This window comes from Myotis nattereri (genome assembly GCF_964212035.1).
Source record: "Myotis nattereri genome assembly, chromosome: 17".
Taxonomy (NCBI): domain Eukaryota; kingdom Metazoa; phylum Chordata; class Mammalia; order Chiroptera; family Vespertilionidae; genus Myotis; species Myotis nattereri.
The window spans coordinates 38,458,649-38,480,230 of record NC_138092.1 but is presented as its reverse complement, the minus strand read 5'-3'; the positions used below and the strand labels follow the sequence as shown (position 1 = coordinate 38,480,230).

The 21,582-nt window shown below is 40.0% G+C and overlaps 1 protein-coding gene across 5 annotated transcripts in view; it reads left to right on the top strand.

The window, feature by feature from the left end:
- The window catches only part of EYA1 (EYA transcriptional coactivator and phosphatase 1), a gene marked incomplete at both ends in the record, with an annotated part of 278,470 nt that overhangs the window by 112,293 nt on the left and 144,595 nt on the right, over nt 1-21,582 (top strand). For 3 of the 5 annotated variants that reach the window (XM_081111750.1, XM_081111749.1, XM_081111745.1), the window contains one exon: nt 20,749-20,798. In XM_081111750.1, the coding sequence (XP_080967876.1) occupies nt 20,749-20,798 (50 nt within the window). Of the gene's footprint in view, nt 1-13,897; nt 13,959-20,748; nt 20,799-21,582 lie in introns of those variants that run through there. The other 2 variants (XM_081111752.1, XM_081111751.1) reach the window with 2 other exon arrangements.

Here is a 21,582-nt window from a genome sequence, read left to right as displayed (position 1 = left end):
GTGTGGGTGCGCGTGCGTGCACATGTGTGCGCACATGTGAGTGTGCGTGTGCAGGGAGAGCATGTCGGAATATTTTTACGTTCCTCTAGGGAGGAAGGAAATCTTCAAAGCACTTTTAGAATCAAAGTGCTAACATGTCTGCTCGACTGGTACAATGTAGACCCTGGCTTTAGAGATAATGCTATCAGGATACATTCACAGAAGATGATCATTCTGTGGCAGTAAAACAAAGTTACCTTAGTCCTGATGAAAACGAATTCTAGTCTCTTGTTGTCTTTCAAAAACCCCCAAATCTTGCAATCGCGTTGCCCCTAAGTCTTTGTTTGCATGAGCCTTGTCCCAGGCCTCCCCCTGCCCCTTGTTTATTCTCCTCCTTCTCTTTCTCCCAGTTTCCCCACCACCCCCTGGGCTCCTTTTCCAGGCGAGTGCAGCGGAAGGAAGTTTTATCTCACATTGGCATGGAGAACACTTGAGCCTGCTTGTAGACACGGGTGAAGGGGTTGGTGGTTAACGCAGAAACCCTTTTCACAAACGTTCTTTCCTTCTTTGTTTGTTCCATTGGAATTTCTCTCAAGATACACCATGGCCTTCCCAGCCAGTGTGACTCAGTGGTTGAGCATCACCCATGAACCAAGAGGTCACTGGTTTGATTCCCAGTCAGGGCACATGCCCAGATTACAGCCTGAATCCCCAGTAGGTGGGGTGCAGGAGGCAGCCAATCAATGATTCTTTCATCATTGATGTTTCTATCCCTCTCTCTCTCTCTCCCTTTTCCTTCCTCTCTCTCTAAAATCAATAAAAATATAGCTAGCCCAGGCCGGTTTTGTTCAGTGGATAGAACATTGGCCCTCAGACTGAAGAGTCCAGGGTTAGATTCCAATCAAGGGCACATACCTCGGTTGCAGATTGCAGGCTTGATCTCCAGCCCAGGTTGGGACACGTATGGGAGGCAACCAATGAGTTGGGACATGTATGGGAGGCAACCAATGAATGTGTCTTACATAAATGTTTCTCTCTCTCTCTCTCTCCTCTCTCTCTCTCTCTCTCTCTCTCTCTCTCTCTCTCTCTCTCTCTTCCCCTTCTTTCCACTCTATCTAAAAATCAATGGAAAAAATATACTCTGGTGAGGATTAACAAAATAAATAAATAATTAAAATCAATAAAAACATCTTTTTTTTGAGAAAAAAAATAAAAGATACACCATGGCCCTAATTTGTTTCCTTTCATTTTGGTATGTAACTGAAAGTTTCAAGGACATTTCAAATGTTGGGGACAACATAAATACAGGCATCTTGAGAAAAATCTTGACTGTCCAGGGAACTACAGGCAGTTTGAAGCTAGAGCATCAAGAGCAAGCAGATGGTCCTGAGGGCTGAACTAGCAAGGTGGATGGCATCTGGGCCACAGAGAGCCTTGCGAGCTGTTTTATGGCTTCAGTCTTTAATCTTTCACTATGGAGCGGTAGCCGCTAAATGATCTGAAGCCACGCGGTGTTATCATTAGCATCGCAGTGCATGAAGCCCAGGCTTGCTGCAGAGCGAACTGAAGAGAAGGCTGGAGGCAGGGTGGTAGGGGGTGGGGGTAGGGGTGCAGCTGGGCTGCCTGAGCTGGGCAGTGGAAATAAGACGAGACAGAGGCGCTGTGTGCAGGGATATGTAAAGGTGGCATCTGCTGGACTTGGCATTGGATTTGGTTGTGAAGGGAACCTTTAGACTTCCAGCTTGAGTTATGGTTGTGCCCCAAGTGAAATAGAGAACTGGAGAAGCAGGTATGGGGCTCAGAATAGGAGGTTACTTTGGTAAAGATCGGATTGGAAATGTTCCTGAGACAGCTGGCTCGTCACACGAAAGAGGGAGGGGTACAATTACTGGAGCGGTGAGGGCCAGGTCGTGCCCAGTTGAACTCTGATGGACACGAGGGGCTGGAAATGCCCAGCACAGGGAACAGCGCAGGTTTGGGAACGACTGTGTCTCTGAGTGGCTGGAAGGAAGGAGGACGATCAGCAGGTCAGGACTTCAGGCTGGAGGAGGAGGCTTGTGCCGGATCGTCCAGGGCCATTGTGATCAGCTGACAAGTTTGAACTTCACTCTAAAATCCATAGATGATTTTAAAATGAGAGATATGATGCGATTCATATTTTATAAAGGCAGACGGACAGTGTGGGTGTTTAGATGTGGTTTGGAGCTCAGATGTTGTCTGTTAGGACAGTGCTATTAGAGTTATCACAACTCACATTTTCAAAGTTGATTTTATTTTCCACATCCAGTTGCCTCCTGCTTCCAAGCACACGGTAGCAAAACAACAACAACAAAAATGTTTAAACGTGACAATTTCAGAGCAATGCAATTAAGCCTTGGTGGTTTTAGATGCTCCGGCCGGCCCTCCCTTACTCCCCCTGCTCCCTGGGGTGCACTCAGTGCCCGGGGCACATTTGTGTGCCATCCTGCCCTGCAGGTGTGGCTCTCACGTCCCAGGTACCTGTGCTGTGCTGACTGCTGTCCTTGGCCCACATGCAGCTCTGTGAACCCTGCCTGGCGGCAGGCACAGGTGCACTGGTCAGTGTGGTCCTGTCCAGCATCAGACTGGTCCCTGCCCTTCAAGTCCTTGGCCCTCACCAAGGCCTCCAGGCTCAAGTGACCCATTTGTAGCCTCTTCATTTTCACAAACAGCCTCTATCTACTTCGCTCATCAGGTTTCTTTCCACTTCTGTGTCTAACTTCCAGTTAACGCTCAACTATTTAGATCCTCGTTATTCAGGCTCTCTGTGTTTATGCCATGTTATTGCATGAGCAAGGGAGCAGAAAGGAGACGTGAAGGGAGATGAAAGTCAAATCAGTGGTGTTTATTGTTTATGTGGAGAGACTGGAGTCATCCTTAATTTCTTTCTTTGCTTCAAACCCACATCCAATCTACAAGTCCTATTGGTGGTTCTCACTCCAAAATAGGCCCTAAATAGGACTGCAGATCATCATGTGCCCATAGCACCTGATTCTAAATTACCCTCACTTCTCACCAGGACCACTGCGACAGCCCCCTACTTTACTGCCCTGCCCCTGTTCTTGCTCTCCGGCTGTCTGTCCTTTACACAGCAGCCAGAGTCATCTTGTTTACAAGTCAATCAGACTGTGTCACTTTTCTGCTCAGAAACAGAATAAAAACAAGCAAGCAGAAGACACCTCTAGCACCTTCCTTTTATACCTAGTCCCAGCTCTTCACCAAGTCTGCAGCGCCTCGCGCTCCACACCCAGCCCTGGTCCTGCTCTTTCCTTCTTCTCTACCCTGCTTGCCAAACTTGATGCCTTTGAACTTAGTTTCTTTTGTGAAGACCACATTCTCCCTTCCCTCAATTTTTTACAAGTCTGTCACCTTTTCATCATTTGTGAAACTCATAAATGACACTTCTGCAAAGAAGCTTTTCTTGAAAAGCTAATATGATGCCTACCACCTCCCCCATGACCCTTTTACCTGAAATTTTTGTGCTACTTGTCAATAATTCTCTCTCTCCCTCTCTCTCTCTCTCTCTCTCTCTCTCTCTCTCTCTTGCAGAAAATTGTCTATTTTTTTGTTTTAATCAAAATTATATGTACATAATGTTAAAAGACAAATGATTCTATAACAATTACTCCATCTACACGCATGCTCTTTACAGCAAAAACATGTAGTATTTTATGACTCCTTTTAACAATTCAATTTCCTATTCTCCCCTGATTGTTTAAATGTCCTTTCCACAAGTTCAGATGTATCCACTATTTTTATTCTAGCCATTTTTTTCATCTTGAAAACTGTCTTGGTGCCTTCTCACCTTCTCCAATCTGGAATGCCATGCCTGGTGCAGAGCCCTCACACTAGAAATTCCCTGAACCACCAACACCAGGGATTAGAGTCTTCTCTCATTAAGGAGGTTTGCTCCAAAATTTGGATGGGACACATCCTCTGTTAGCTTTCTGAGAAAGGATACTTGGGAAACACATTTTTGAGACCTGACGTGTCTGCACATATCCTTAATTTTCCTACTTGTTATTAAGTTTCTCAGGGTACAAAATTCTAGGTTGAGAATTTGTCTTCCTTAAGGAATTTAAAGCAATTGCTCTGTTATCTTCTAGAAATACATGTTCTAATTAAGAAGTCTGAGGTCATGAGCCATGCTTTGTCTGATCTGTTGTTGTTTTCTTCTCTCTCAAAGAAACATGTAGGAGCTACCCTTTTCCTAAGTCTTTAGAAATTTCTCACAATGTTTGTTGGTGTGGGCCTTTTATAAAATCCATTTTGTTGAGCTCTTTCTATCAAAAAACTCATACCCTAGAAAACATTTTGGATTATTTACTTAAATTTTACCCTTGATTTTCTCTGCTCTCTTTCTGAAATTCCACTTATTTGATGTTGGACCACCATATTTTCTTACAGCTTTTTATTTTCTTATCATATTTTCTCTTTCCCCCCATTTTCCATCTCTTTTGCTAGTCTATTCCCTGGGAAACTTCCTCATTTCATTTTCCAAACCTTTCTAAATTAAATATTTCTGTTATCCTACTTTTAAAATATGTGTGTGTGTGTATATATATATATATATATATATATATAATATATATATACATTATATATATATAATGTATATATATATATATTGATTTCAGAGAGGAAGAGAGAGGGAGAGAGATAGAAACATCAATGATGAGAGAGATTGATTGGCTGCCTTCTGCCTACCCGCCACTGGGAATCAAGCCGGCAACCCCGGCATGTGCCCTGGCCAGGAATTGAACCTGTGACCTCTTGGTTCCTGGGTCGATGCTCAATCACTGAGCCACACCGGGCTGGGCTATCCTACTTTTTATTTCTCATGGCTCTTTTTGTTGTTGGACGTTCCTCTTTTTAAAAACTCATATTGTTCTCTTCCAATCTTGTGTCATGGCTGCAGTATCTTATTTCTCTGGGGATATTAATGAGAGTTTGTTTTTGCTTTTCTTGCTTTTGCCTAATCTCTGTTTCCAGCAAGTTGTTTTTCTTTGTTCAGAGGGTTTCTACACCCTTGACTGTTGGCTCATATGTAAGAGTGGGCACCTTAACATGGATTGACGTGTGAGGACTTCTAGACCCTGGTTCTTCCTGTGGGACGATTGGGCTGGTCCTTTCCTTGAGAGACACCGGGTGTAAGTACCTTAAGTCTCTCCTCTTGGGCTGGTCGCCATTCCTAACGAAGGTTCTCTGAGGCTCCTGCCTGGGTACCTGGATCTGGCAGCTGGTATTCCAGGAATCCGAAGGGGGAACGTGTTTGGTGGAAGGAGCAGAGGCAGTTGTCCTAGAGGTCAGCATTCAGCGCTCAGCAAACGCGCTCTACCTGTCTGAGTGTGATACCCCTTCCTCAACGCCTTCTGGGGCTTCTCCTTCAGTCTACATGTTTGAATGACTTTGTGGAGTATAATACCCCTGTTTGAGTGTGATACCCCTTCCTCAATGCCTTCTGGGGCTTCTCCTTCGGTCTACACGTTTGAATGACTTTGTGGAGTATGATACCCCTGTTTGAGTGTGATACCCCTTCCTCAACGCCTTCTAGGGCTTCTCCTTCGGTCTACATGTTTGAATGACTTTGTGGAGTAGTGAAAGGAACCTGATTCTTACACCAACCTGTACCCAGTCCTCCATTTTTTAAAGTCTTCCTTTTACTCCCATTTCTAGAATTACCTGGTACCACCCATTCCTAGAGGTGGGGAGGGAGGAGCTTTGCTGGTGTCAGTTTGATCACCTTTTGGCTTTTTCAGATCTGCTAAATCAGTTACTAATGATTTGCCTGTTTTGTTTTTTTCACTTCCAAAATGTGTTACTGCTTTTTTAAATTCTCTACCTTGTTTGTTCTTTGGGATTTATGCTTTTTTTTTAAAAAAAAAAAATTATTTACAGCTGCTCTAGTGGGATGTATAGAAAAGGCAAAAAATAAATGCCTCTGTTCAGTAGTTCATTTTTAAATTTATTGACACTCTTGAATGCACACATGGAAAGTGGGGATTCTGTCTGTCTTGCTTAGTCCTGCATCTCCTGCTGCCCACAGTACCTGGAACTTGCTGGAGGTGAGTGACTCGCTGACACACCAACTAACTAGCTTGGTTAGTTGGATTTTTAAATAGCCCTAAAGCTACACAATTTGAAAATGACAGTGTTGTGGCTACATCTATAATGAGATATTTCTGAAAGCAGGAGATGTGGGGTTTCTTTAAAGATACTTTCATTCAATTGAGTATCCTTTTAAATTGTTTTATTAACTTCTTTGGATTTTTGGTTAAGATTTAAAAGGGAAATATGAGTTGCTATAACAGAATACTTAAGGAGGAACATGATGGGTATAACTAAAGCACAGAGTATGACAGCTTTTTTATTTATTTGGTTGGTTGGGTTTTTTTTTTTTTTTTTTTTTTTTTACTCAGCCTTAACTTTTTATTCCATTATCCTGTCTCACTCAAGCACATACTCCACGCCAATACAGTAACTTCAGATCTCTTCTAATTTTTTAAATTTCCTTAGGGTTTGCTTATTCCCTGTTGTCAGGATGGCAAATTCCTAGCACAGTTTCAATGGCTCCATTTGCTCTATAAAATTATTTTAAATGTTTTGAACATGAGAATGAAATTAACTCCCCTGTGATGATAATGCCCTAGCCAGTCCAACTTTAGAGTTCCCCATGGGGGCAAATACATGTAAGGAAAATAATGGAAAACAAAGAAGCAAAGGAAATTCAGGGAAGTCATTTTTCTTTCTCAAACCAGAGCCATGTTGCATCAAGTGGCCACGTGTGTGTGTGTGTGTTAATTTTAATGACATTTATTGAGCACCTGTTATATGTACCAAGCTGTGCAGAAACTAAAGCTGCCCTGACCTGTCTGAGCACTCATTCTATACTCACTTAATTAGATTGATTGAAAATTCAGTTTTCTGGTGCTATTTTACTATCCAGGAGAGCTTTACCATATCAGTGGGCATTTCCCTCCCACCCATGCCATTTTGGTAAGGTTTGTAACCTTCTTGCATCCATTTTATAGTTAGCCTGTTTTCAGATTACTCATTGAGAGTACTGTCTACATAGAATGATAACAGTGGGCACAGAGAAACCCATGCTGAAGGTAGAATTAGAACTCAAATCTCTAGTGCATTTGTCTTAAAGGTCTAGTGCAGCCGTGGGCAAACTACAGCCCGCGGGCCAGATCCGGCCCGTTTGAAATGAATAAAACTAAAAAAAAAAAAAAAAAAAAAAAATGCCGAAACCGGTTTGGCTCAGTGGATAGAGCGTCGGCCTGCGGACTGAAGGGTCCCAGGTTCGGTTCCGGTCAAGGGCATGTACCTGGGTTGCGGGCATATCCCCAGTGGGAGATGTGCAGGAGGCGGCTGATCGATGTTTCTCTCTCATCGATGTTTCTAACTCTCTATCTCTCTCCCTTTCTCTCTGTAAAAAATCAATAAAATATATTTAAAAAAAAAAAAAAAAAAAAAAAGACCGTACCCTTTTATGTAATGGTGTTTACTTTGAATTTATATTAGTTCACACAAACACTCCATCCATGCTTTTGTTCCGGCCCTCCGGTCCAGTTTAAGAACCCATTGTGGCCCTCGAGTCAAAAAGTTTGCCAACCCCTGGTCTAGTGAGTAGTCCCTTTGACTATAGGTAGATTTTAATTATTCTACACATTTAAGAAAAAGGACAGCATTTAAACCCAGAACAGTGTTAGGAATAAAATCCCCCAAAAGTACAGAAAATGGTATAGAAAGATGGGAGAAGGAATTCATGGTCATCATATGCTTACTCAGGAAGGTCTTAATGTGAAATATAATTTTAAACATTTTTTTCCTTTTTATTGCATTTATTGGGGTGATGCTGGTTAACAAAAATTATACAGGCTTCAGGTGCACAATTCCACAACACATCATCTGTACATTGTATTGTGTGTTCACCACCCCAAGTCACATCTCCGTCCATCACCATTTATCCCTCCATACTCTCCTTCACCTCTCGCTTCCCACTCCCCCACCCGGCAGTCACCAACTGTAGTCCATGTCCATGAGTTTTTTCTCTTTTGTTTCTTTTTTGCTCAATCCCTTCCCCCAATCTTTTTTTTTTCTCCAAATATAGGTCATTTAAATATAGGTTAATTGTTGGTTGGTAATAGATGTGACTTTGGGAAATTGTAAATACAGAACTTAGAGATGTGGGTTCTCTTTTCAAATAGTCTCAATAATTAATCATGATTTATTTATGGTGAGTAGGTCATTCTTTTTCTTTTTCATTTTTAAATGTATCAAATGCAGTGCCTCTCAAAAGAGATGGATATACTTGTAATGGTACTATAAATTGAACACATATCTAAAAACATTATCTTTTTCCTTTAGAATGTCTAAGTCAGAGATACACATTCTTTCCAAAAGACCTGGGACCTGGAGCTGGTTTCTGAGGATTGTCTTGAATAACTTCTTTCTTTTCTTCCACTTTGTTTCTGTCCTGCCGCTCCTTCACCTCCTCCTTACCCTCTCCAGGCACTCTGCTGGGGAGGAAGATCCCTGGCAGGCAAGGGCAGGCAGGAGGGGAATGGCTCTCCCAGGAGGCCAGAGCTAATGGGGGCTCCGAGGATCTGTCAGCAGGGCTTGTCAATGATGACTGTGCCATAGAGGTCCCTTCTACAGGCTCTCTGACCTCTTGGTAAACTATTTGTTTTCCCTTGTATTGATTAAAACACACACACACACACACACACACACACACACACACACACCAGCCTGTAACTCCCTATCAACCGGGGTGTTGTTTTTAAAAATCATACACATTTAAAATATTTTAATTCAGATAACTCAGATCCGTGACATAGTTTTACTCTGCAGTTCAGGTCAATCAGACTATTGATGATGTTAAAACAGAATCTCTAAAAGCAGCAGGGGATGTTTCCAGACTTTCTTTTTTTTTTTTTTTTTTTTTTTTTCAAAGAACATGAACCACAAATATAAAAAATCGGTATAATACTCCAAATAGTAAACCATCCAAAATAAGAAATTCTTATTGAGAATCTGAAGACTGAAAGCTTTCATCTCTTATTCGCATTTTGACCATAAAAAAGTCCTCTCGTTCAGTGTTTGAACAAACTGAAGCTATTGTTTTCCCTAGTGTGGAGCGCAGAGTCTATTTTTCCCTTACTCTACAGCTTTCTAAAGTCAAATACAAGGACCCAAAGCAACTTGATCTCCTGCAAGTATGAATCTTTACAGTAGAGAGAAACCTCCAGGTTGTATACCTATTGACATTGCTTAATAAAAACATCTAGAATCGTGGTGCTTCTGGTTGTGTTTCCAATAGCAATGTGATTGCAGTGCACTGTGGATTAAGTTACCGAGCCTTTGAATGCTGACCTTCTGTCTAAAACAGCTTTAGAGGTTACTTCTCCCCCCACCCCCCCGATTGGGAGACTGGAGGGGGGGGGAGTTAATACTGCTTGAAGGAAGAAAAAAATTCTATAGGTTATTAGGTTTGGGTTTTTTATTTTTCCCCTTCTTGGCATTTCCTTTGTAAGAATAATAGAGCTTCTTGATTTGGAATACTGGAACTATACCTCCAAAAGCATAAGGAGGGTATTTTGTATGTAATTATTTCCTCTGTGAGCAAATCAAGTGTTTATGATGTAATAACTATGAGGATCAAAGCCTATCACACTGGGTAACTGAAATTAAGGAACACAAAAGGGAAGAAATGGACAGAACTGTGAAATGAGTTGTCCATATATTAGTAATTGCTTGTTGTGAACTCAAACCCTTAGCTTTTCCTTTTTATTATAAAGAAAAGAACTTAGGACTATTTATAATCCCTACTTTAGGAAGGTAGTTCACCTTTATAAATAACTAATGAGAGAAAAATTGTATCTCCTGATTTGATAATTTCAAGTTGAAGGATTCATCACAATTTTTCCCCTGTTGATGATTTTATGTATTTTTATTTTTGAATCTGCAAATTAACTTGCAAATGTGTTTGTGAGTAATCAGATATCATATAGTGCTGATGTCTGTTCTATATTAAATATATCATTTCTATATATCATCTCAATATATCACACACCTTTCAGGGTTCATTAACTTTATTGAGTGTCACCTTGCTCCAAAATGATGATACAACCTGGGCACACTAATGTCCCAAGGCTCCATCTGCCATTTGGTGGTCACTTTGATGGTGCTAGATAAATGAGGCTGATTCCAGAACAAATAATAGGTGGGAGGGGAGAGACATATTTTTTTAATAACAGGATTAAAAGAGATAAACGGTGACATTATTTGTTAAACTAAATGAATAATGGATATAAAATGCCCAGCACAGTGCCTGGCACATAGTACACACGCAATACATGCTAATTCCCTTCCTCTTCCATGAGATAGGCACTATTTCTGATGAATTTAAAAACTGTGAACTCAGCTGTCACGAAACCTGGAAAACACAAAGCAAAATTCCAGATCCTCTTACATGTATCGGGAGGTGCTGACAAGGTTGGTTTTGCCCACAGCTCAGAAGGAGAAAAGGCTGAAGGGGAGACAACCTGGATTTTCTAGGTTGCTTCATGTCAACAGAAATCCATCTTCCCGTGTGGGAAAGGAAAACAGCATATTGCTGAGATGAAGCATATGCTTCCAAGACCAATTATTTACATATTTTTGGCAGAAGGTAGAAAAAGTAACTCTGCTTGCCATTTTAGAAAAAGCAGTGGATTTTAAAATAGAAAACCTGATGTCATATTTTTTTAAAGTATCTCTATCAACCCATTCTCATTTTCTTTTAAAAAAAAAATGATTTTAGCCGAAACCGGTTTGGCTCAGTGGATAGAGCGTCGGCCTGCGGACTGAAAGGTCCCGGGTTCGATTCCGGTCAAGGGCATGTACCTGGGTTGTGGGCACTTACCCAGTGGGGGGTGTGCAGGAGGCAGCTGATCGATGTTTCCCTCTCATCAATGTTTCTAACTCTCTATCTCTCTCTCTCTTCCTTTCTGTAAAAAATCAATAAAATATATTAAAAAAATTGATTTTAGAGAGAGGAAGGGGTGAGAGGGAAACATCGATGTGAGAGAGACACATCGATGCCCCCCTCCCCCTGCACACACCCCCAACCATTCTCTTTTCTTAAAAATGTACTACTGCCCTGGTTATCATTATTAGTTTCAAGAAGTTCTGCTCCAAGTTTCTATTAAGAATAATATTTTTTTAAAAAAAACATCCTATAGGCAGTCATTACTACATATGATAACAAGTATTCCACCCTATATAAATAAATGGTTATTACATATGGATACAATGTGCTTATTAAGGGGACAGGAAATAGGTCATATTTCCACATTGTGTTGGTATAAAGACTATAATATTTATTAAAATAATTTTCTGTGCTACAGTGAATAGCTAGTAATTGCCTTCTTAAATGTACTGTTAAACGCTATTCATGTCGGAGTTTGAATGGAAAACATTTAGCAAAATACTGGTAGACATTCAGTTTGGTGGATTTCATATCATTCTTAAAATAAATAGAGGATGTTTTACTTGGTGGCGTTTCAGCAGAAGGCTTCTGGGAGCAGGGCCCTCACTGTAGGTCTCGTGCCGGTGGGGAAAGAGTAGGTCATGGAAGTGACCGCTCCAAATGCCAGCGAGGATCATCATGTCGGCCATCTGGACCCGGTTCCAGGTTCCAGAAAAAAGCCCAAAGTGCAGGGCATGGCAGGAGCCGCGGGAAAAGACAGCGATCTGGAGGCAGAGGACTAGAAGTAGAGCATTTTGGAATACTCTATTCGCCGTTCCACTTTGAATGCTGGTAAAATGTTGAATGCTTGCAGATATTATTGATTTTCATGACATAGAAGAAAAAAATCACTAGGATTTTGCTTTTGAAGAAAGAGCGCTGGTCTTGAAGTGCTAATGATATTTTGTAACTTACTCCCCCATTATTCTCGAGAAATAATCTCCTAAGAATGGTGGGAGCAGAGAGATAAGGGATGGTTTACATTGGACCAGGTAATCGCTTAATTAAAAAATGATTGGAAGGTAAATACAAATAGGAGGGAAATGACCTCTGAGTGCATCTTTTATTGGAATCTCCACAACTGCTTAAGAACTGTCTTACTGTTAACTGGAATGGAAGAGGGAAAGAGACATTTGAGTTTTGTCCTTCCTTTTCTCAGTGTTTGTTATATTTACTTGGATTAATCAACTGCGTATTCGTGTAGTTTTTGAAAAGTTCCAAGTTACCTTTTTTGATTGTTCTAATGAATCCCTTACATCTGCTCTTGCATTTTTAAAAACCAGGGGCATTTGTTTATTTTTGCAATCATGCCTCTATTTAAAATTCTCTGTTAATTGGGAAGCACTAACAATTTCTATCAAAATTGCAGACTTCTATATAAACAGGCATTTACCTAGGTCCTAGGCAACAGCTTGCTCTGTAAGTTAAAACCTATTTGGAGACACAGTATAGGAAAGATATTGTCCCTTTGAAGGTATTCAAACATTTCATTACAGCTGATTATTTCAAGTATTTTCCTTTTCCAGATAAAAAATTATATATATATATATATATATATATATATATATATACACACACAATTTTGTTCTATGAAGGAAAATCATATTAGAAAATATTTTACTCCTAGTCATATGTGTTGAAATTTCTGTAGGAAATATCAAATAGTAATGTTTCCTACCAATATCTGTCTTTACTAATAGTAAAATTTCAGCAAATTTTTCTAATTTCTGTTGTGATATATATGATTTTATTTAGGGAACACCTTGGTCCTTAAAGTTGGTTGTTAAGTATGTAATTCTAGTTGGTGGAAATTTAGAAATAGGAAGTTAACAGTAAACCACAAGTTGGGTCTTTTTAGTAATGGCTTACATTTTGGCTAGTTATCAGAGAATATGTTGGATGTAAGTTGTATGGTAATTATTGCATATTTGATATCCAAAGCAGTAACCAGACAATCTGTGGATGAGCATGTAATCATTTTTAATCCATCTCATTCTGATTTAGGAAAGGAAACCAGTTAAAAGTGCTATATATGCACATGGATATTTCTTTTAGCCAACGACTATGCTCATTGCTACATAATTATGTCGCATGACCTATAGCATGTCAATTAGGGGTCACCTTATGTTCATGCTTTTCATAATGTTTTTCATAATTATATGCATCATTGCTTTAATAGTATCCTGTGTTATATAAATAAAATTGAATTTCAATATAAAAGCTAATGTATAAATCTGATTATAATGTAGGCAATTTTATACAAAAGTCAGGTACTTTACATTATATCCCTGCAGTACTGACTTCATACAGTGAGTATCTTTTGGATTTGCCAATACAACCTTTCATGGATCAGAATGATAATATTTTACCCTTTTACATGGATAATAATTTTTAAATTAAGGGAAGCATAGTTATAATAGCTTACTGTAAAGTTTCAAGCAGGGTTGAATTTTCCAACCAGGACTTCAAATTTGGGGTTTTATGGAGCTTAGAAATAAATATGATAGCAAAAGCAGTCATTGTTTGATATCATAGATTGAATCAATGTAACATTACATTTTACTCATGGCTCTAGAAACCTCCATTAAGTGCCGTATTTTATTTTCTGTGTATTGAATAACTGATATTTCTGGTCTGAGAAAGTGCTGTAGTTGTAACATCATTCTATTTCTGCCGCATATATGCACGGATCCAATAGCAATCAACTGATTTTTGACCTGGCTTCCCAAATATGGTAGATGACTAGCCCATGATTCCTTGCCGCTACCATACAAAATGAAATCCTAGGTGAGTGTGCAGTTTAAGCTCTCTTTTCGGAGGAATTCAGATTGGCATCCTTTCTGGGGGAAGAAGAGGGAAGTCTATATTGAATTTTGATCACTAGAAGCTTTTTGTTTTGTTTGCATCAGAATGGTGCTTTCATTTACAAATTAGCAAAGGAAAGGTAAGACTGGGTCTATCTGCTTTATTAGTTTGTGGTCTGAAAACATATTAAAAAATCATTGAAGAAGTTACTGTGATTTTTTTAAATGTTTTTTTTTTTATATCAAGATGAGAACCTTAAGGAAAAAGGTCCTTCTTATTACTAATAAGAGGACAAATACATAGAACAGTATTATTGGTCCTGACAAAACAGTTTTAAGGGCAATCCAGTGGGTATAAAGATTTTATTTTAGAGTACAAAATTGGTTTTGATGAGTGAGGAGTATCAAAAATAAACACTGGTGTTTGAACTGTGGCATGGGGCTGGCACGTAAAATTAGAATAGTCACATAAGTGATGCCTTCTTTAAATATTTGAGATCAATATAATGGTTAAGTCATCAATCTTAACAACTGAAGCCATTTATTTGCCTAAAACATGATGGTGACTAAGTATCTTAAACTGGACCTGTAATTTAGTCATAATCTGAATGGCTCAACCCTCATGCGTAGATTGAGTTTAGTTCTAATTTTTTTTTTTTTTAAAGAAGTGACCGTAAAGAGTTCTAGGTGAAACAACACATCTTTCCCCCAAAATCATTTAAAAATACTAACACGGCAATATTACCTGGTTCATACCCACAAAAGTAGTTCAGGTAAAACTCATCATCCCAGAGAACTTTGCAGAATCACGCTCAGGCTTCCATTGTTAAACTCATAATAGCTTACACGTTTGCTTACCCACCCCCGCCCCTCCACCCCCTTGAAGTACTTAATATGGAAACGGCCATTCTCCTTTTTTTTTTATTTTCCCCAGACCTGTCAGTTGTTACATTTAGAAAACAGCATTTGAAAAGCATCACTTCCCTAAGTTTCAGGGCCTGAAAAAAAAAAAAGTTTTGGAAAAGTATAAAAGATAACGCGTAACGACTCCCCAACGCTCGTAATTGGTAGCTGCTGTAGCCAGAGATGTGTGTTGACAGTGTCTCCGAGAAGTTCTCCCACAGCTGTTTATTCTGATAGCACGGGGCGCGCTCATTTATATAATAATTTTTTTTTTTTTTAAAGCAGCACGGTTGAGTCAGACCAGCCGTGCTCCTTTCAACTGTTGCATTTAAACCAATAAGGTTAGGACAAGAGAATAGCTGTGGCTGGCGTGGCACACACCACCGCCCCAAGCCCGCAGACGGCACGGGCAGACCCACAGCGCTGCGCCCCCCGGCCGGGATGAGCGGCTGCGGGTTCTTTGTCTGCGGCGCTCAGAGGCGATCGGCGGCGGCCGGGCGCCGGGAGCGCAGGGCTCGGGGCGGTCTCTGAGCTGCGCCGGGAGCCCATGGCTCCGAGTTGGGGGCGAGGGGGGAACTCCGCTGTGCCACTTCCGACTCGCAGCCTTCCCGCGGCCGGCCGCTGCGGCGGGGTGCACGCTGGGGACCGCGCTTTCGCTCAGTCGCTCGGCAGCCCGAGCCTGCAGCAGCGGCCAGGCGGCTGTCCCCGCGGCCGGGCTCGGCTTCCGGGAGCGCCCGGCGGCCCCGAGAGCCCCTAGAGCAGACCCTCCCGCGCCCCGGTCCCGGAGCGAAAGGATGGCCGGAGCGGAGGGCTGCTGAGCCCGGGGAGGCGGAGGAGCGCAGCGAACGGTGGACGCCGCCGATGTAAGCGCTGTAAGTACGAGCCGGGCTGTTGGAGAAACTGGAGGGGCGGACAGCAGCTGTCCGGTGGGCAGAGCTCGGGGTACCAGGCGCGCTGTGGGTCTGGTTTTGGTTTCTTTTACCATGAAAACCCAAGGGCATGGGGAAGATGATGACACTTTGTACCTAGGACTTGATGAACCGCAGGGTTCCATCACCCACGCCTAATTCTCAGCCCCCAAATTATCCGAGCGATTAGAACCAGTGACTGATAATTACAAATTAATTGTTCACAATTACTTTTGTTGTGATCTAGATCAATAAATAGAATCTCCCGCGGGGAGATTACTTCATATCTCTTTTCTGAATTGCTGCACAAACCTCAACTATGATCGTGTGATACTGAATAAAGCTATAATATACCTATGTCAGTATCTACACATATATATATCTCCATTGCAACACACAGATAATTTCTCCTACACACTTCAGATTAACCTGAGAAAATGAGGAAGAAATTAACATTTTGAAAGGACAACAAAAATAGGCACCGCTTTTAAAGGGAGGAAATCCTTTTGCTTCAATAAACAAAATTTCCAAACATTATATTAAACAGGCTCATCTTCAAAAGTGAAATTATAAACATTTGCCAAATTAATAATATTTTCACTTATTGACATTTTATATGACTTGAATGGACCTTGAAATTTAACTAGACTTAAATTTTTGAATTATCATTTAAAATATTTGTCGTTCAGAATCAGTATATGAATTGCCCATTACTCGTGGGTGTATGTATCTTGGGAGGAGTTTTTGAACACATTTAAGCAGAGCATTTGCAAGAATTCGATAAATTCAGAGCTGTCCTTGCCTTTAGACAACCGTTTTGTATGTTTCATTTCTTAAAATGACAAGGGGTCCAAAAAGTCGGTAGTTAAGCACATAGTGTAGTTTTATAGGTTTGAGGTTTTATTATTATTATTATTATTATTATTATTAAATGTGTCTTTCAGAGTAGGTTTTATTTTAGGCTTGTATGAGTGTTTTCGCCCACCCTTTGGATTTGAGGACATGCACACATGAATAGTCATGCTTTTTTTTTTTTTTTTTTTCATTATCAAATATTTGACTTTCTCGCTGCATGAGTTCTCCTAAGGCCCGAAGTGTTCAGTGGGTGAACAGGCAGCCATGGCTTTCAATCCTGAAAATTCTCTGCGGTGACAGACAGAGAAGCCTAATTGAGCCACTGTTCAGTTTGAGAGTGCCAAAGGCAAGCCAGCTGCTCTCTGGGTTTCCTAGACATGATAAATGATTTTCTCAAAAGAAAATTTCCATTGGGATGCAAAAATGTATTTTATAGGAGTTCTTTGAAATGAGGAAAACGCTTAGAGAGGGAATAAAACCACTTCTTCCATTTAATCAAATATCAAAAGTATTCGACATTTACAATACATGCTATTTTGAAAACAGTCCTTGAAAACTATAGGTAGAACCAGTGCCACTTTAATACTTGTTTTTGTGTCCAAGCGGGACTCTCTTTTGTCATTTTCTTTAAATGAGATACTTCAAAAAGTAATACAGTATATATATTACATTAAAAATCAGTGATAGTATGAAAGCCGTTATTTCATGGAGTCTTTGATAAAGAAGGAAATAAGTGTTAACATTTCAAAGGCATCCATCCATTTCTTGGCAGAAGTTTATTTCAGTTTTAGGTTTAGGTTTTAACCAGAGCATTGACACCGTGGGTAGAAATATTGATTGAAGAGAGTTTTAGCAAGAATACATTCTGATTAAAAAACAGATTTGTGCCCAAGGCACATTTTTTTTCACTATAAAATGCATTCTGATGAGAAAATTGCCATTGTCTTTCAAATTTGGGAGTGCTCAGGTTGATCTGTGGTTGGGCAAAACTAGCTTGCCTGCCAACTCTATTTATTTAGATAAGTTCAGTACTTTCACTTTGAAAATTTCTTTTTGGTTTGAAGAAAGTAAGTTTAAAATTATAGTCGTTTTGTAAAAATTGCTTCTAGCAAGCAGAAAAGCCTGTGGAAAACCCATAATTTTAGACAAGTACCTACATTTTATTTGCTCTGTGCTGCTGAGATTTAGAATCCCTTTCCATTTACAGTTTACTTTTCACAGAACATTATTAACTTTTTGGCTTCATACATGATCTTCTGTCAGATGCTTTTGATTTGTAATTTAGCAAAGTATAATAAACAGTGCAAAAGTCATGAATTTTGCTCTGCATCCTGAGCTCTGTGGTAGGGAAAATGTGATAAAATGTGTACCTTAAGTCTTGTTTGATGATCCCTCAAAGCAAGTTTGCCTTCTGGAAATAATTTCTGGGGTTGAAGAGCATGGTATTAACAGATTTAATGTGGCTATTCAATGGATTGGCGAAGTACTATGTGAGGTTTAACAAAATGAGAGAGACAAATTGAACATCAACAAAAGTTACATCTGTGAAGAATTATAAATTTAATTAGAAAAAAGGCAAACTTAAAAGACCTCATTAACTAATCAGAAGTCAGAGTTACTAGTTTGGGATTCTTGAATATAAGTCCTAAGAAGTTCTGCTATCTTTTTTCTCTTTGTGTTTTCAGTAGCTGTATGCTACTCTGAGCATTCATTCTATAGGAAGAGTTTTAAAAAGCATTAAAGTGAAATGACTTCATTGTAATATAAGGTGACCATTTACAACGTTAAGGGAAATATTGTTGCACTCATAGGAGCATTTGAATTAAAAATACCAGATTAGGAGAAGACAAGAAACATTACGTTTATGGATGGGAAGCAGAAAATGTAAGCTTACAGATGTCTAACAGCATTTTTTCTGAAAACCATGAAATATTTTTTCTCTTTTGAATGGAAATGCGCCTAATTATTTTTGAAACACATTAGGGTTTTAGACCTTGAAAACACAGCAATTTCCAGAGATCTTGTCATATATAAGAGAAAATCAACACCAATCAGAAATAGGTGTTCTTTTTAGATAAGTCATTATGAGAGTATGTTTCCTTACTACACTGCAATCTTGTACTACACATAAAAAACTAAAAGCATGTGAAGTGTAGCATTTTGTAAACTGTAACTAATTTTGTTCACATCTGTGTCTAATTGTTGTCTGCATTCGCATTCTTGAGAGTAGATTTATTTTTCCTGGACCGCGATGTGGATTCAGCTGACCAGCCTAAGTGAGGATTAGTTGTTTTAAAGTTATTTTGATTAAAGAGTCATTTTTAAATACAGTAACACACAACACATGGTTTAAATAATCCTTGAGACACAAAAGAATATATCTGAAGTCTACTTAATGAAATGAAGATCGTGAATGTGGACTTTCAAAAATTGTAGTGTATAAAAAGTACAGTAGAGACTGAGTCGAGTCAGCAGAAAGGAAAGATGTTGTGAAAATACATTTTATAGTGAGAAAACATGTTAGAATAATTCTTATTTTGAACTCCAATTCAATGAACAGTTTGACTTTGAAATTTAAATATGACAGGTTAAACCTCAAATATAAATATAATCAAACTTTCTAAGTATATAATGGAACCAAAGTTACATTTCTAAGCTTATACAATCTAGCTAATGTTAAAATAGCAATGTATCTTAACACTTTTAACATTAAACAGAAAGTATGTTTTACATACTCTTTCACATAATTAAGCCAAGAGAGTTCTTAAAACTAAGTTAGTTCTCACCTATAATTTATTCCAGGTGTATTTAGGTATACTGCTGCAGTTCCTAAGGGGAAACATTCAACCTTGTGTAGAACATTAATTTTAACAAAAATTTCAGAAGCCTGTTATCACAGAACGACTTATCCACAAGCATTCACATTAAATTTTCATTTAATGCTCAGGCAACTCTTAAAAATTAATTTTCATCCCGCACGTCCTCTAGAAAAGCATACCCAGAAATCGCACGTAACATTCACCAAGACATGGCGACTTTAACGATGCTTCATGCTGGCCAGAAAGGTAGTATTTCTTAATTGCATAAATCATAATTGAAAAAGAACAGGACTCAGTCGTAGATACTTGGCCTGATAACTTTAATGCCATGTGGGGTGCTCCAGTTCTCCACTTGGTCCTGGGACCCTAACGAATGTCAGTTCAGGTTGAATGAAAAGGCGCATCAAAGGTTTGGAATTCGGAATCATTTTGAACGCCCTGCAGAATAGAATGCCCTTTACCGCTGAGGCATCAGCCTGAGCGTGGGAGCCGGCAGCCCACCTTCGCCTGAGCTGCTCACCTGCTGGTCATTGGCCTTGGCGCTGCCTCTGGAGGGTGGGCAGAGATTAGCAAAGGCTGCCCTGCCTGTTAGGTTAGTTGTTGTCCGGTGAAGTCCCGAAATCCAGATTCTTCTGGAGACAACAGACAGCGACAGGCTGGCTACCTGGGACACGGATTGATGACTTTCTTATCCATTCTCTCTCGGTTTAAAAGATGGAAAATCAGATCAAAGCGAACGGCTCTCCCTACTTGATCAGGCCTTGAGGAGTACGCATGGCTGCCTTGTAAATCTGCGTGGGTACACGAGCATAGCGCTCCGGGATGGGGCTTGGGGGATGAAAACTTGCCTTTGCCTTTTGTAAGGAGTCCAGCGGGGCCTGGAAGTTGCCCAAAAGCCCTTTCAGTGAATGTGAAATGACAAGCAGTCAATATAGCAGAAAACTGGTGATAAGGATAAGAAACTGTCGGGAGTCAGAGGGGTGGGCGGGAACTGCTTCAGCTGGTGAGAGCAGCAGATGAAAGATCCGAGGATGCTGGAGGACCCTGTGGCCTGGGCCACTGCTGTGAAACACACTCATTTTGCTACTAGCGATTTTTTTTCCCTCCAAGCACCTTTTCCAAGCTGCCTGGGCCAGGCTGCTTTGCATGTTGATTGGGGGAGGGGTAATCCGTTTGCAGCTGTCATAGGCCAGTGATGAATCACTATCCAGTCATTTGGCCGCCGTCCCCCCTGACCAGGGGAGGAGGAGGGTAGACCTGCAGGAGGAAACAACAGTAGAGACCTCAACTTAAAGACAATATGCCTTTCACGGCTGCAGTATCCTCCTTTTTCTCTTTTGGTTAAAAGGGAGCATTGTGGTTCTCTGCCATGTGCTCTGTGTAATTAAGAGCTGACACCGAAGCAGAGTTAACAACAGCTTCTAATTTTTTACCCCTGATCACAGGTGCAAACACCTCAAACCAGTTCAGATGTTGCTGTTTCCTCAAGTTGCAGGTAAGGATATTGTTGATATTTGACATTTTGGGAGATTACCTCTCTGTGACCCATATCTATTTTTGTCTAGTATTTCTTAATTATTGCTATTAATAGCAACGGCCTCTGTTGGAAATTACTTAGCACTGTGTGTGTGTGTGTGTGTGTGTGTGTAAGTGTAAGTGTGTAAAACATTTTGAGTATGTAGAAAGGGAATAGGAGCCTGGGTTTGAAAATGATTATGGGCTATGGTTTCTGGAGTTAGGAAAACTGTGAATGTAAAGGGAATTTAGAAAAGAGAAATTAGATTTTTAAGTCATTTCTAGTTTGAATTCAGATGACTGGGGGAAATAAAAACTCACCCTAGAAGAAAAATGGTTCATCTTAAGCCATTGAAAATCAGTTTAAGTGCAACCTCCAAATTAAAATGACTACCTTTTAGTCTTAGCTTCATAGATAGGATATTAAACACGCTCCCCCCCCCCCCCCCCCGCCTTAAAAATACACATACGTTTAAAATAAAGTAAAAGAGTCTTCGATTCTCAAAAGCTTTAAAAACAAGATGGTATCTAGGGATGTTTTTAGTCACTTTAAATAAATCCTCTCTTCTTTACTGAGATGTTAAATACACATGGATAGCTGTACACTTGGGCACATGAGTAGTGGCTTTTGTACCTTTTATAGAGTAAGTAACTGCTGGGTCTAAGGACTTTCAGGGGAGGTGGGAGTGTTTTTATAGGGTAAAAATGCACGCTTGGAGCACTGAAGTGGAATTGTTCTTTCCCTGAGTGACAGTTGAGGTATT